This window comes from Styela clava, chromosome 7 (genome assembly GCF_964204865.1).
Source record: "Styela clava chromosome 7, kaStyClav1.hap1.2, whole genome shotgun sequence".
Taxonomy (NCBI): Eukaryota; Metazoa; Chordata; class Ascidiacea; order Stolidobranchia; family Styelidae; genus Styela; species Styela clava.
In genome coordinates this window covers 16769605-16785921 of record NC_135256.1, presented here as the reverse complement: position 1 = coordinate 16785921, position 16317 = coordinate 16769605, and the positions used below count along the sequence as shown (strand labels likewise).

Below are 16317 nucleotides of genomic sequence, written 5' to 3'. Positions count from 1 at the left end.
CTTTTTGTGTGAAATTTGCATACGCAAAATGAAACTCATTTGCGTCAAGTGCGAGTAACTTTGCTAAATTCCTACAGTTCATAAGAGAAATCCTAGAGATAAAGCTAACAATCTATTAAGTATGTGGTATATACATAGCATGCCTGACCAACTGTGTCAAAATTGACATAGGATTCCAATTACATGAACAATCCTGGAACTTGGCCATCACAGTGCCCACATATACTTTTATATTATTCGTAAAAGTTACTGTTTTCGCGAAAGCATTCGGCAGGCCAAGTGATAATCTGAGCAGAGATTTCGACTTATATATTTACTGCACATAGATAGGCAAGCACCGTCTGAGCGTAAATCGATACTTGGGATACTCATTTCGCAAGGAGACCGATTTAGCCATTTGGCGTTACTTCTAACTTTGCAATATGGCACTCTCACTGCGTCTCAAGTTACGAAAACGAAACTTTGTACTTCGCCCTATTAGGGCTCTACTTAACGGTACTACAGAGGAACCCATACGCCTAAATTGTGTAATGTTATTGTACCAAATTTAGTTTTAACTAAAATGAAGTTGAGAAGATAATTTTGGATTTCTTTTCTGGGTTAATTAGAGCGCCTGCCATTAAAGTTGTTTTGGATTTCCCTTCTGAAAGAGGGTTATTTGCTCAGACAGAGTAGTTATAAGCCTACACACCGTAATACTTTCGTGTTTGTCACGGGCTTATCTTTGCGATCAGAACATATTCTATACTACGTATTTTATATATAACGGAGTATAGGCCATTGACAGTTAGCACCATATAGTTGAAGCGTGAATCATGCTTGAAAAATAATAATATCCGACTGACATAAACTATCAAAGCTAAGATTTTGAACGATAAGCTTCATTTGAAGACGTCGTGAATCATCGACATTTTGTTATTACGGTTAGAATTTTTCAGTTAAAATGACATCATTTTAGTGTAATGCAAGCATTTTAGCATCACTTTGATTAAACTATTTTTAGAAAGTACCCAGATTAGATGTATTTTATATATATGGACTAGGGCGTTACAAAACCACCTTGAGAATGTAGTTACATCAAAAAAATTGTCATATTTAGTTTTTACTTTTAACAGTGTAGTTTTCTATCATTATTTCACCAAAATTCCTCCCCGATTTATTATTCACAGCAATCGTATAACTTTATGACCTAATGTTTACCGAATGTGGCAAAATGGACCGCGAAATTTTATATTCAGCGCGACGAGGAAGCGCTTTATTGGGTTAAAACAGTCAGACATCTCGTGCATACTTGAAGGGATATTCGTTCGGTGGTTAGTCTGTGCTGGGAAGAATGACTAATCCCATTTTGTCATCCATGTTCTGTATGATATGCATCTGTGGAACTCTAAAGGTAAGAATTGTCAATAAAATATTTCGATTTCCATAAAAACTCACTGATAAGGTACGAAGCATTGTTTATAATATCATGGCGAGTAACTTCACCTTTGAGTGAGTTTTTTTCACTTCTATGAGTAGGTTTAAGTACAATTCCTTGCATATATATACATATAGCAATTTTAAGAAATTCTCCTTACCATTGAATGGATTGTAGAGCGCAACAGGCTAGTAATAGTTGCAGTTTGTAATGACGGGCAGGTCATGTAAATTTTTGATTTTGCTGGAATGTCTTTCACGGATGTTAGTTAATAAGGTACTCCTGTAGTATATGTACCAGGTTAGGGTTAGGCCATAATTTTATTCCGATTTTCCCTATTTAGGTTATATTACGAGTTTGGGGACTGTCTGTGTTTGTCAAATGAATATATAAGATTTTTGCAATTCAAAAAACTATAATGTATTCAAAAACGTGTCATTTCTATATGCGTAATATTTAAATTTATACATTTCCATAAGATTGATCGAAATCTCGATCGTGAGCTTGAACTAATTTGATTAAAACTGCTATAACAATGTAGCAACCTACTAGTATTTCGGCGTATTTATTCAAAGCATTAGTCCATATGTGACGACATTTAATTCAAGCGTGGGCTAAAGCTAAAGTCATTGAACTTCGTTCATGCAAGACAAAGGACACTTTCTCGCTGGGGAGTAATCGATTGAGAGAGTTGTCGCTTATTTGAAGAAAATCGATCGCCCCTTGCGGTTGTCTCGTTCATTGGCAGTAAAAGCATCGTGAGAGATCGTTAAGCGACATACGAGGCTTGTACGGTAACGATCCGCAGTCTATGCCAACGTACAAAATAACTTTGCAACATGAATAACTGTATTGTCTTGGAGGGTAAATCAACGTTAATGCAATAATCATTTTATTCGTTTATTCGTCTGACGTACCTCAAAATTCAAATTTAAAATTTTCGCTTTCTTATTTCGTCCAATTCGAAACGAGAAAAGTCCACAAGTATAAATTATTCTTGAACAAAGATCTCCTATGTGGTCTGAACAAATCTTGATCTAAGATAGCACACGTTGATTACGCCTTTGTTTCACATCGTCTTTTCGTCTTTCATTCTTGTATGTATGTATGTTTATTTGCCCCAAAAATAAGACACGGATGTGCGATATGCATCCCTAACAAGTACAACTGCAGTTTAGGACGACTGTGTAATAGTAGGACAACAGACATTAAATATAAAACTCTAGTATAATACACAAGACAAAGAGGTACGGCACAACGACGATTTGTGCGATAGTCAGTTTATGGTACGTTCATGTCCCAGGTTCGGGCGTGAAAGGGTGGGAATAGGGTATAAATCGCATTTTGATATGTTTTAACAATAAATTCTTCTTTCAAATTGAATGGCGTCCAACTCGGAATAGTATCGATTGGATAAACCTACTATCCGTGTACCTGCCGACCCGTCTTGGCGAAATGTATCAAAGTCACTAAGAACGGGTTCCTCATTTCAGAAAAATGTATGTAGGTCGCTACGTAAGCCTCACGAACATTACACGTTTTATATATATTCTAATATCAAATTTTTAAAACGTCAAATATCTCATGTGTTGCAGTCGTCATGTAAAAAACAAGAACGGGTTCGCTGATATCACGACATTGCGAGAAAGTGGTCGCGCGTACACATGTGAGATCTGAACCCCCTGAATCCCACCAGTAGATGTGGAGACATTCACCACCACAATCAATATTCTTCTCGAATATTCCATCCATGAGGAAGATGTTATTGCGTTATCCGAAGATCCCAATAACTTTCATATACTTCTAGAAATTAAAACTTCTCCAAGTTTTTTTGAATATAAAATATTTAAAATATTCAAACATTGAATCGAATTTTTTGTTATGATCTATCATAGGCTCAATCAAAGACACACTATGAACTAATTCCTTTATCTGAAACACAAAAATATGATATCGTTAAACTTCATAATATGATGAGACGAACAAGACACTCATCCAACATGCGATATATGGTAAGTTACATTTATGCTTCAACTTTGATATTGTAAAGTTCTGGTCCCCTATGCTCTCATTATATTAGGGACATTTTTGTTTATTATACCCGTAATATACAACTCTTTATATTCGTTAAGTCGAGATTGAAAATTGACCATAGTCAAGCGAGGTATTTTGTGTTTCCTCGTCTATCTTGATATTTAATTTCTAGACATGGGATGGTGAATTGGCATGGAATGCGGAAGTATACGGAAGAAGATGTCGATATCGTCGTAATAAATATAAGAAACATTCCAAATATTCTAGGTTGGTAACTTGCTATGATTGCAGTAACTCATCTTTACTATTTTCCCTTTGCGTCTTTAGAAAAAATATTTAATCTCAGAAAGTGTGAACTACTTTTTGTACCACTTTGTCACGTTTAAATCAAAGCAAAATGAAGACTTAGGCTACTAATCATGGTACATAGGAACTGGAAGAATGCAAAGGAGTTTCTATGATGGCATACGCTATTTTTGACACATATCTTAGTGAAATAGCAAAATAAGTGCTATGGGTAGTTCGAGTTGGTTAGGAGTGGGGTAGATGTATTATGGTCCGAATTGCAATTCGTATGACCTCCTCCGTAGAGGTCATATTATATCGCTGCCATATAAGCGGGCGTTGTGCGGAAGTACACATGACACTGCACTGCAGATCAAGTGCATTGTATATGTAAGAATTTGTTCTTTTAACGTGTTCAAATGTCTATAAATTTAATTGAAATGTTGATGTACATGCCAAGATATATGTATAATTTGTCATTTTTTCATTTCCAGTATTGGGGAGAACATGTTTGCATCTAAAGCATCATCATCCGTTTTCAAACCTCCCATGGCCATTCGGAAATGGTTCAGTGAAAACTCAAATTTTAATTATTATTCACGTACTTGCCTTTCAAAGAAGGTTTGCGGACATTATACCCAGGTAAACCAACTATATACCCGAGATACAACCTCCAATTAATGTGGTATGATCTGGAATTGGTATTCCCGTAGTATGTGTACCAGGTTAGGGTTAGGCAATAATTTTATTTCGATTTTCCTTATTTTAGTTATATTACGAGTTCGGGGACTGTATTTGTTGGCTAAGTGAATATACATCCTGCCCATAGGCTTCCGTCCCTTTACACAACTTGATGTAAAGTAGTCGAACAAAGTTAGTTACCTCCATCTTGGTACACATACTTCTGGAGCGCCCTGGAATTTTATATTAGTATTAGAATAAGCCCGTCATAAAATGTTAACAAACGCTATTTCAATACCGTACGTCTTTGGAATGCCGTGAGTGAAGTTGCTTTATTCCTATTTTTTTGTATGCGAGTATTCTCCAAGAAAAGGGGAAATTGCAAAAGCTGGGGTTGTCATATTTTCGCCATTAATTGAACCAATATAAGTATCATATTGTAAATAAGCCATTCAACATTACAGTACATGCGGATGAACTTTGTGTGGATTCACATTTAATTGAGATTGTGATATATTGACAATAAGGACACATGAGGCTAAAAAAGAGCGTTGTTGTATTTTGCAAGAAAATCTACTAGTAAATCACCGATTTTCCAGGAATGAATGAATGATATTACTTCAACCGAATTTCTAAAGTTTTATCTTTCATTTAAACCCATTGCATATCAGAAAATACAGATTAAATACAAATACCATGCTACAGTTGTCTGTTTTGTGTGTAATTTTTTGATCAAACGAACACCTCTTTCCAAAGAAAACATTTACGTTAGTGACCTGAAAATTATCTTTTTTTTATTCATTCTAATTCTCCAGTAGAAACCTTTACATGGTATATATATATATATAAAATACAGTGAGTTTGAGTTAATAAAATACACTTTATCAATTGATTTCTTTTTTTTAAGGTTGTGTGGGCAGAAAGCTTTAAAGTGGGATGCGCTTTAACTAAATGCACTTTTATATCAGAGCTTCAATATCGAAATAGTTTACTTTTCATCTGCTACTATGCAACAGCGTGAGTGTATCTACATTTTGATTTGTTTAGGGGAATTAATTTCATCAAAATAAAGTCTTTTATATTCATCAGGGGGAACGTCACCGGTGAAGATGGGAAATTGGTATCAGTTTACGAAGTTGGGAATGCGTGTTCAAAATGTGATAAAGATGACTATTGTAGAAAATCAATGTGTGGTAAATTCCGTTGTTATATTTCTCAGCTGAAAAAAATAATGGCAATTTATTCTATTTGCAATGAAGATCTATTTTTTATATTGTTGACACAATTTATAAAAGTTGTTAGGTCTCCCCGCAAGGTAAGGACTGTTTCATAGTTCCAAACCTAAAAAAAATTATATACATAAAATTTCACGATTAATGATTTCATAGCGATAGTAAAATGAAGAATCTACTTCAAATAAAGCTGAATATATTATGAAGTTGATGAGGTCGGGGTTTTATTTTCAAACACACAGAAGTCAAAATTTCAGGCTTCCAATGGTGTTAGTCAAAATTTGAATTTTCGACAGCAATAATGGAAGAATTTGGTTTTATCGAAGTTAGCTGCCGGAGTAAATCAAGAATTCTTTCAACTCGGAACGTGGATCCGGAATAGAAGTCGAAATTTTTGCCAATCAGCAGTTGGCAGATGTTTTTAAAATGACCTTAATGTTTGGACTGGGATGGCTCCAAGCTCTACAGCACCGTTTTTCTCAAAATTTGTCCTATTGTTGTATATGCACGACTCTCGTATAGAAATAATGAGATTCAAAACTTCATTTCATTTATATATTTCAGCGAATAGCGAAAGAGATTTCATTGAGATGCCTGTGGAGTACGCAGGTAATCTTTTATTAATTCCATGCAAAATGCTTCAGCATTTTAATATTCAGCCGAATTAGAGCCAACATTTAGACCAATCTAGAGTGGATTCGTCTATAAATGAGACTTTGAACATGTTCAGATGTAGCAACTGTTGGTAAAGCTTTTTCGACGGTTCTATTATGTGACTATTGAGCTGTAAATCGTTGTCAAACTTAAAAATATTTAGATTGAATATGAGATATTCATTTTTGAGTGCGTGTATGGTGTTATTGGTTATCGTAAATTGTTCTCGCAATTCTCCAAAACAATCCAATCTACTTGCATACAATATCAGCCAGTCACTAGCTACCAATAAATCCCTCATACACTCAATTAAAACGAAATAAATAAATAATTATAATGTGAACTGTTTAGCCAATCATTTTTATAAATACGGTATGAATAACTCACTTGAGTTCTTTTGGTCGCAATCATAATATTATTGGAAAGTTGTCAACTCTCTCTCTCTCGAAATTCTTTGCTTTCAATCCTTCAATATCTGTATAATATTTTCTTTCACAGAAAGTCGCGTCATTGGATTCATAATTGCAATTGCTATTTTATCTTCCATCGTCATTACACTCACATTATATATTATATGTCAACGACTTCGTAAACGACGTTTAATAGGAAGTGACTGCTGCAAAATAAAATCACCTACTAGGCTTCGGAAAAGGTAAGCCTCATGTACATGTTGTACAGTATTACAGTATTAGTATATATTCGTTAAGAACACTTAACTTTGGGTTTGAAGACACACTTTGGAAGTCGGACGAATACTCACTCGAAATGCACTGCAAAAATAACAAGTACATGATGTTTCCATATGTGTATATGGCTTACCCAGTATTTAAATCGAATATCTCGTCGGTTACCTCACACTGGCTTATTGTATCTGTTGTACATTGTTTCTGATATTTTTGATTTATTACTCGAATTACATTTTATTCCCTCAGCTCTCGTACTAGTAATGGAGTTGCAAGCCCCGAAAATCACCTATCTGCTGATGACAAACCAATATATGATAGCGTAGAAAATTTCATACCGCTACTACCCAAACAACAATCGGAATCTGTTTTAACTGCAAATGCAGAAGTGACTGCCAAGGTAGGTAGATACTTCTGACAAGTAGAAAGCGTGCTCATAATCTAAGCTTATTTTGCCTCCTACTCCGTTTGTCGATGAATGCATTATTGCTATGATCGAAAAATGCTGGTTATGATAATTGAGGGAATAATTGCATGTATTTTAAAGTTCCAGACAAAACTTTCAAAATCTTGCCATCGCATCGCATCTTGTCATAAACAAGCAATATTTCGCGTCCGGCTTGCACCCCGGCTTCAAGTTTTAAGTAATATGAAAGTGAAAATGAAACGATCACCAAAATTTCTATGAAACTTTTGCTGTTTAGGTTCAAGTAAGATTGACGGAAAGACCAAAATCACTGACAGTACCAGTGCGTAGGACAAGTTATCCAAAACCAAGTCACACTGCACCAAGATCTCCTCCCCCTTCCATACCTGCTCCTGTGTTGGAAAGAAAATGATTTCTGAATGCAATGAATTATCTGTTCGATAGGCTGTTATTCCTACCGAACGTTGTTGGTAGTTGTTTTGCATTGAAAGCAGAAGACGATCGATTCTCTCTTTCCACGTCACGAGTAAAACTTGTAGGAAACATATTGTTGTTGTTACACATAACCAAAAAAATTTGAAGTGGAGTTTATGACTAATGACCTGGTGGAAAAAAGATTGCCTTGTTATGTTAAAGACTGTCGTTTGGTGAACTATAGTTTCGCAAGCCCCATGAACTTGACCTCACTTACATATTTGCTCTAGGTTTAAATAAGATATTTGTTCATTTCGAATTTGAACTTGAATGTGGTTGGTAAAAAAACAGCAAGCTGCATTGTCAGCACGTACAATGAGACAAGTGGAGGTTACGTCGATAGACATATAAATAAAAAAATAATTTGTCGATATGAAGTTATGTTTGAATAACCTTAATGATTAACATTCCACGTCGATTATTGTGTCTTATTTTATAGTAAAAGTTCAGTATTAATCAGAATAATATCAAACATTAATTTGACAACATGCGGATATTGGATATTTTAAAAAACTGAGAAGAAAATGGTGTATTAAATGAGTGCATAAATTCCCATTTGAAAGTCTCAATTTTATTTTTCGGTCTTGAAATAATCACTTGACTAGGAGATTAATTACTTTTTATGATTTCATGGATTGCAAAGAATTATATCGCCGACTGCTGGAGCTGCGAACGACTAATTTCATTTTATATCGTTAATATCTGCTTGTAAATAAACCCAAGAGTTCAAATTCTAGAGTCTATGCAGCCCTATTTATTGTCATGCTTTTAACGGTTCATACTTTGTTCTGTAATGGAAAATCCCCAGCTATAGAATAATAAGTTTGTCAAAAAAGTTCCATGTTATCATGGAATCAAGTACTGCTGTTGATATTTATTATATTTGCTCAATGTCAAGTGAATTTTCATTTATCTCATACTGATTACCCAGTATTCATTGTTTGCACAACCTGTAAATAGTTATACAGTTTTAAATATTTGTGATTGGGTAATATTTCATATATTTACTTGATATTAAGTAACAGTGTGCCCCTTTCGTTTAAACCTCGTCCGTAGCATTCTATGGTACGAGGAAAGCTATTTGTAAGTGAACATTTTATCAAATATATGTTTGATTAAGGTCGATTGTGATATGATTCATTGTCAAAATATACTTTTCATTCTCGGTCTATGACATTTCAGTGGAAATTTTTGATAAGGTACTCGTTGAAAAACAGGAAATGATATCAGATATTTGAAGTTCAATACAAACATCGATCAACATCAATTTATCACAATACATATATGGCCCGCGATGGAACATATTACGTTTTATAATTACTTTTGAAATAGGATGTTACGTCACCCAAACCAATAGAAAGGGGATGCTGTATTCGTTCAACGAATGCATGTCACGATACCATATGCATTTCCCCTGATTTAACAAATATACTTCTATCAAATCAGCAACACGAGCAAAAACTGCTGCCTGATCAAATACAGGAGTGAACTTGGATTTGTCAGTCAGTGAAGTTTTAATATTAGTCAGTGCAGGCATAGGTAAGGCAAGATTCCGAGGATTGATCTCAATTTAAGTAGGATTTTGAACGAACTGAACATCTATTATTAGGCATTGCTTTCGTTCAATCGCCAACGGTGCAAATTCTGGCAAGCCTGAGGAGCGTCGGTTCTCGCATTTTAAGCCTTTTTCATCTAAGATAGATATCACACGAACCATCGTACTAACTAGTATAGAGCAAAACAAACATTTATAGATGTGAGGTTTAAATTTGATAATTTTACTTACAGAATTTGAAAATAATGCAAATGCGCTTTGATTTGATTATATAGCTAAACGAATTAAATAGATGTAAACAATATGGCCCCCGTCTACCATCCGATATTAATAATAACTACATTACTAATTTCGGACTATTCAGCAGCAGAAAGGGTGAGTATTTTATTCTTCTGGTCATTTAATTCGCAATACATAAGAAGAGCCCAACGCCAGACCTTTATGACGTAACATAGGTTCATAGCAACCAGAATCAATGGCGTGAGAAACTTTCCGGTATATTACAATAATATTGGCTAATCATCATGATGTCACAGCGAAATAACAATTAAATATTAGTCGCCGATCCGATACCTTTTTCCCCTCAGACGGATTGTAAAGCATGATGGTAAACAATAGCTCGTTTTTGTGGTTTTGCTGGGTATTTGTAAATTTGTGGTTGCGTTCACGAATTCAGGTATGAATCAAATATCTTTATGATCATTTTTCTTCCGTGTAATTTTATTTTATGTGTAGTAAGCAAAAATTAGTCTCGAAAAAATCTGTGATGCCGTATGTTAAAATTAGCTATCAGTGGGAGGTCCAATGATTTAAATGAGATGTAAACCAGTTTATAAGCGCCAATCCTCGAAAATACCCTAAAAAAAAAAATCTTAAATTTGGCAATGGTAAATATGGAATGAATTCCTATGGGGCAAAGGGCCGGGCAAACATCCAACAGTTATCTTGCGTGATTTAGGGTGGTTAACAATAACTAGCTGATATTTGTAATGCATTGAATCATTTTATACAAAGTTCTCAAAATAAAACTGCGATGCTGACGTAGTTTTAAAGAGCCGCATATACTTCATTTCTTCAACAAGGCTGTGAAAATACAGTCACTGATATGTATCCACCATAAAAGGACAAAGTTAGTAACTGAAAATAGCAAATTCTTTTAACAGCAGCGTAGAGGCACAGGACCGACAATTATTCCTTTAACCGACCATGATAAAATGGAAATCGTGCGGCATCACAATGATCTGAGACGACTGGGTGGGGCCTCCAACATGAGATTTATGGTAAGCAATAAAAACACTATAATTGTACAAAAGAAATGGACGTGTTATTTTGAATTGTTGAACTAAATTTTGAAGTTGCCATATTCCCGATAGAATAACACAGGAGAATTTTTATTATAACATCGACACTAAATTTGTTATTTCGAGTGGATATATATATATATAGATAGATGCAGAATACAGGAATTACCACTATTCGCAATCAATATACTTAAAATGTCAACACGAACTTCAATCATTGGGTTTGTCACTTAGGGTTCGGTACATTGAGGGTAATAAGACATAAATAAAGTCTTACCTGTAGCAATATCGAGAACGTAAAAGAAATGAAATCCGACTTTTCATGGTTTTAAACATTTGCCGCCCATGTATTATCAGTATCACCAATCTTCATCTATTAATTGAGGTGGTAAATTAAAAATTGGAGCAGCAACGCTTGTCATACATTTCAGGCGACGCAAAAATTCTGGGCAATTCAGTGTATTTCGTATTACTCCAGGACGATAACTTAAACGGCAAATATCCGGACATGTCCGGGTAATACCGGACCATATAAAGCCTATTTTAAACGGACATGGCTTTGATATATCGTTGTTGAATTTGCAATATAATCACCATCATCATAACTTTCTAAGTGGATTTAATCAGAATTTTACAACAAAATTGCAAATTACGAGAGGAGTTTTTCATTGCAGACCTGGGACAGCGAACTTGCGACTATTGCAGAAGAACATTCAAAGAAATGCAATTTTGATCACAATAAAAATCGTAAACATTCACGTTGGAGGTGCGGATTTAGTATATCTCTCTCCGTAAACATACGTTACCTATTTCAATCTCTTTCATTCAACTTCTTTCCCCAAAACTGTGCTAGACTTGCTGACAAAGTCAGCATGGCTAACTTTTGTAAATAGGAACTTCTGTAAAACTTATTAGACATAGATTTAACTCCCCACTTTCAAACTATGAATGTTATGGAAGCAATGACGCGGAATAAATCGCTATGAATCACCAACTCGACAAGTGCTAATTGTTTTATTAATATAACTGTGAATTTAAAAAAAAAAAAATTGATTTTATTGGTTCATAGGTGAAAATAATTCGTCCTATATGTTCGAAATTTAAATCTAATTGTTTGTAATTATTCATATGTCGTCAATGATGTCAAATTATTGTTTTGTTTGTAAATTAGTCCGGTTTCTTTGTTCAAACAGCTTCCACACCGTACCTGACGGATAATAGGTCATTGTGCATAAATGTTGATACTGCATAGTGCGATAAACTTCATTTTTATTCAGTGTCTGTTATGTGTTCATACATTAACGATATTCTCGTCCATATTATAAATAACAAAAGTTGGCAAATAATCATTTATTGAATAACTACAGTGTTGGAGAAAACATATATGCAACCAGTGGCAAAATGACGGGAAGCGATACTACAAAAGCGATACAAGCTTGGTATGATGAATTAAAATATTTTTCTCACGGCTCAAGGACGTGTCAACCCGGAATGACCTGCGGCCATTATACGCAGGTTGTTATCAGATATTTTTCTAACCTTTAACAAGTTTGGTGTCTCATATTTTGTGTCTACTGGCAATTTATTTTTAATTAATAATCTAACAAAGAGAATTTTGGCAGCCCTTGCTAACAATATTTTAAAATTGAAATATTTTTATTTTGTGTCGTGTTTGTGTTACATTCCTAAAAATATAATTCGGGGAAATAATTCTGATATTTTTCTATAGCGTAACAGTAGAAGATTCCACCACCAAATAGAATATAAAACGCTCACAATTTACGTTATCTAATTAGATAAGCATAAAATAATCCCAAATTATGTTTTACAACTGATTGAACATAAAACGAGAACTTTCAAATTTATACTTTTCAAAAGTTAGCTGCTGGGACCGAAACATCATTGTATATTCAAAGTTGTTTGCAATCACCTTCTACCAATCCATTTATTATTACCAGGTGATGTGGGCAACTACGTTCAAAGTAGGATGTGCGATATGTTCATGTGTTGATATAACTGGTATTGGACAGAGGTACAGCGGATCACTATTTGTATGCAATTATGCACCAGCGTAAGTCAGGATCCGTCGACATTTTAGTGTAGTTATATTTTATTACACAATATCGCCTACCCATCAAGACAGCGATATCAGATAAAAATTTCATAGATGGCTGATGAGGCAGATTAACAATAATATTGTACATATTGAAAAAAGTCGTGATTTTGGAAGTGCCAAAATGCCGAGTTCAGATTAACTAAATATGAAGTGTCTGAAGTTACCTTCCGAAAAACTTGTACATTACCTGGGCAGAGTAATAAGTTGTGTACAATATAGGAGCTGCTTGCTTGAATGTGATCGCCTTTTAGATGACTCGGTCTTGATATGTTCGAAAGTTCTATTTAAGAATTGAATTATACCTAGTGTTCTTTTCACAAATACAAGTGTTTATCACAGCGAATTAGAGAAATTTTCCTTCACTCTTAAATGTTTTTGATTTGGGCTGTGGCTCCTGATTTGATTTTGTTTCCTTTTCTTTCGTTTTCCCTCGATTTCGTTTTCATCGATTACATCGTATACATACTACATAGTCGATTTAATTCCCGCCAATTTGGATAAAAAAACATATCGTAGTGTTTATAAGGGAGATGGGGGAAGGGGGGCTGAGATGAAACCCACTGATCTACAAAAGCCAAAATTGGACAATAAATAAACCAGTCACAATTACCCTATATTGAGTACAATATCTTTTCAGTGGAAATATCGTTTCACTACCAGGCCGGAAGTTGCTTCCATTATTTGAAGAAGGAAAACACTGTACTAAGTGCAATGAAGACGATTACTGTCGGGATTCCTTATGTGGTAAAACTTGGTTCATTCCTGCAACAGCTATTGGCGTGACTATACGAAATAATTTTTGTATAGAAATAATAGACCACGAATAAGGCGATTAGTGATTCTGACATGTCTAAAAATATGTAGTCAGTGTATAAAAACAGTAGAGCTTCATATTGCTATAACTTGTCAACAAAAGCGTTTCAAACGCACTATTTTTGTTATATTCGTTAATTATAACGACTTTTATCAAAATGTTTACTTGCACTGACAGATGTAAATAAAATATTTAGTTTTGATAGGTTTTATTTCTTTTTATACTCACTTCATTTTTATATTCCATTCATCATCCGCTGATCGTGCATAAAATATATGGGAAAATTCAACAAAATATCAACTGTTGAATTAAACAGCAAACAGTGCCAGAGATTTCGTTTTTGAAACGAAAAATAAAGAATGCCAAAGTATGATTTAATTTTCTATATTTTATTAAATATTTAGATAGTTTGTAGCGATTGCGTATAAGATGTAATTGTAAGTGGTAACTTTATTTCTTTAACTTAGTCAATTCACTAAAAACATTACAACAGGCATAATTTTGTTGGAGTGAGTACCGGAAAAATATAAATTATACAAAAATAAATTGTCCATCTTAAATATTTCAAATTTGACCACCTCTCAGCTATATATATATTGTTATGACATGGTTCCATTGCAAATCAGAAAACTTTCGTTGAAGCGATTATTCTTGTTTGATTTTAAGGTAAAGGCAGCCAAGGCGCATTCATAGCCGTGATAATAATACTTTGCATTATTATTGTTATTCTTGTCACTTTGTTTCTATTTCGAAGAAGGATGAGATTTTCAAACAATTTTGGAATATCAACAGCAGTCAACCATATGGTTAGGTTCAGGTATAGGATCTCACGCAATTTTCCAACGTACCCATATTTTAAACGAAATTACTTACGCCCTCGTTATGATACCTGTTTGCATTAGGTTTAAAGATTTAAATGCCCGGGGAAATTTTTTAACTTTCTCTGTGTCTGCCTACTTTCATGCATGACCAAAACTACATTGAAAACAAGACATTACAAAAATCAGATACTAATGTTTTTCTGAGTATTCACCTAGCGACCATTTTACAGTAACGCGAGCACACCAGCAACAAGCGCGTACAATACTCCGAAGCATTCATTGACTGGCGTAAATTTACATGGTATTTCCAAGCTGACAGCTGCTGACATCAGTACGCCATTGGAGGTAAAATATCACAATGGATTTTTATTAATTATTCTTTCTTTGTTTATCTCTCCCTTCATCCAATAATACTTCCGTCTTATTTCAAATATATTTGTAGTTCCTAATTGAACACTGTATAACTTATATTCTAGTTATTGAAAGACGAAGAAAGGCGATGTTCAAGTGCACCAACGACTCCGAGACGCGCGTATATAAAAGGAACGGCAACGCCGCCCAAAGCATCACCACCTGTTCTTCCTCCGCCGCCCAGGCGCCTATAAAAACAGGCACTGGTCAAAAAAGTGTCCGAAGAGTAACTTGAATAATGCTTAGCCCATACACAAATAACTGATTATAAGTCCTTAGTTGCATCACCGTGGAGGATATCATAAATAGCTCGCCATCTGCTTTTTGTCACCGTATCCTATTTTGTAAACAAGAGAGCTATGCTCAAATATATGAACACGTTGCGCCACATAGTGTCAAAGTTTGTTGGCGTCATAGCACACAAAAAACGATAAATAAAAGTAATAGCCTTTTAGTGAAATATATAATCTTTACTCACTGAAAATTTCAAAGCAATTTGTCCAGTATTCGAAGAGAAAAGCGACTTTATAATGATGACGGAAAATAACAACAAGAACAACAACAAAATATTGAAACGATCGTTATGTCCACTAAACGTGTCCAATGAGAACGATGGTGTTTAATGTAATCGTGTTTAATAATAGAATAATAGATATAGATTTTGAGTTTTATTTTCAATATATCTTCTACATACTCGTATACGGCACTTTAACTAGTATGTATAAATGGTATATTCTCATTTTTTTATTTTAAATTATAAATTGTGTGGCAAGAAAAACTGCATCATTTCTGGGAATAAAAAAAAAGAGAAACTGCTGGTTGGATTCAACTGTGCTTTCAGATAGCTCGTTACAGCAACGCTTCAGCGAATGATAGTTGGTTTGGGCGTAGGTGTGGCAATTTTGTAGTTTACATAGAATAATTTATTCAAGATTATCAGGAATATCATGAATATTAACTAATGTTTAGAAAACATCACAAATATGCTCAAGCAGAAATAAATTTTAGAGGCCATTCGGATGGCAATTAGGACCACACCCAGTGGTGAGATTAAGAGGATTCGCGGAAACCCGTTTTTGTTTTTGGTTTCAGATATTATACAACCGCGGCAAGGTGAAATGTACCCCACCTAGCCTTATATTTGGCTTTTTGGTGTAATATCAGATATTAGGTATTGGATTTATGGGTACTCCCGTGGTACGAGTACCAGGTTAGGGTTGGGCCATGATTTTATTCCAATTTCCCTATTTAGTTCTTTCACGAGTTCGGGGACTAGCCAAGTGACTCCCGTAGTATTTGTACCTGAAACTATGGCCTAACCCTTACCTGGTACACATACTACGTTCCGGTATCCGCCATCTTGGTCCACATACCACGGGAGTACCGATTTATGTTAATAGTGCCATTTTCAT

The 16317-nt window shown here is 34.6% G+C and overlaps 2 protein-coding genes across 3 annotated transcripts; both read left to right on the top strand.

Moving 5' to 3' along the window:
• Positions 1-1173: 1173 nt before the first annotated feature.
• Positions 1174-9022, top strand: LOC120328066 (cysteine-rich secretory protein 2-like). The gene is made up of 10 exons (XM_039394462.2): positions 1174-1393; positions 3313-3429; positions 3624-3718; positions 4231-4378; positions 5325-5434; positions 5507-5610; positions 6214-6258; positions 6802-6955; positions 7236-7386; positions 7691-9022. Exons 1-10 carry the CDS (start codon positions 1334-1336, stop codon positions 7823-7825), a joined length of 1119 nt encoding a protein of 372 aa, XP_039250396.2. The 5' UTR covers positions 1174-1333; the 3' UTR covers positions 7826-9022.
• Positions 9023-9679: 657 nt separating this feature from the next.
• LOC120328153 (glioma pathogenesis-related protein 1-like) lies at positions 9680-15720 on the top strand. 2 transcript variants are annotated; one of them, XM_039394568.2, is made up of 10 exons: positions 9680-9817; positions 10606-10722; positions 11418-11509; positions 12111-12258; positions 12702-12814; positions 13497-13603; positions 13990-14040; positions 14340-14490; positions 14725-14839; positions 14971-15720. In XM_039394568.2, exons 1-10 carry the CDS (start codon positions 9746-9748, stop codon positions 15097-15099), a joined length of 1095 nt encoding a protein of 364 aa, XP_039250502.2. In that variant the 5' UTR covers positions 9680-9745; the 3' UTR covers positions 15100-15720. The 2 variants fall into 2 exon arrangements, with proteins under 2 accessions (XP_039250502.2, XP_039250504.2); XM_039394570.2 differs by lacking the exon at positions 9680-9817 and adding an exon at positions 9987-10118.
• The last annotated feature ends 597 nt before the right edge of the window (positions 15721-16317 follow it).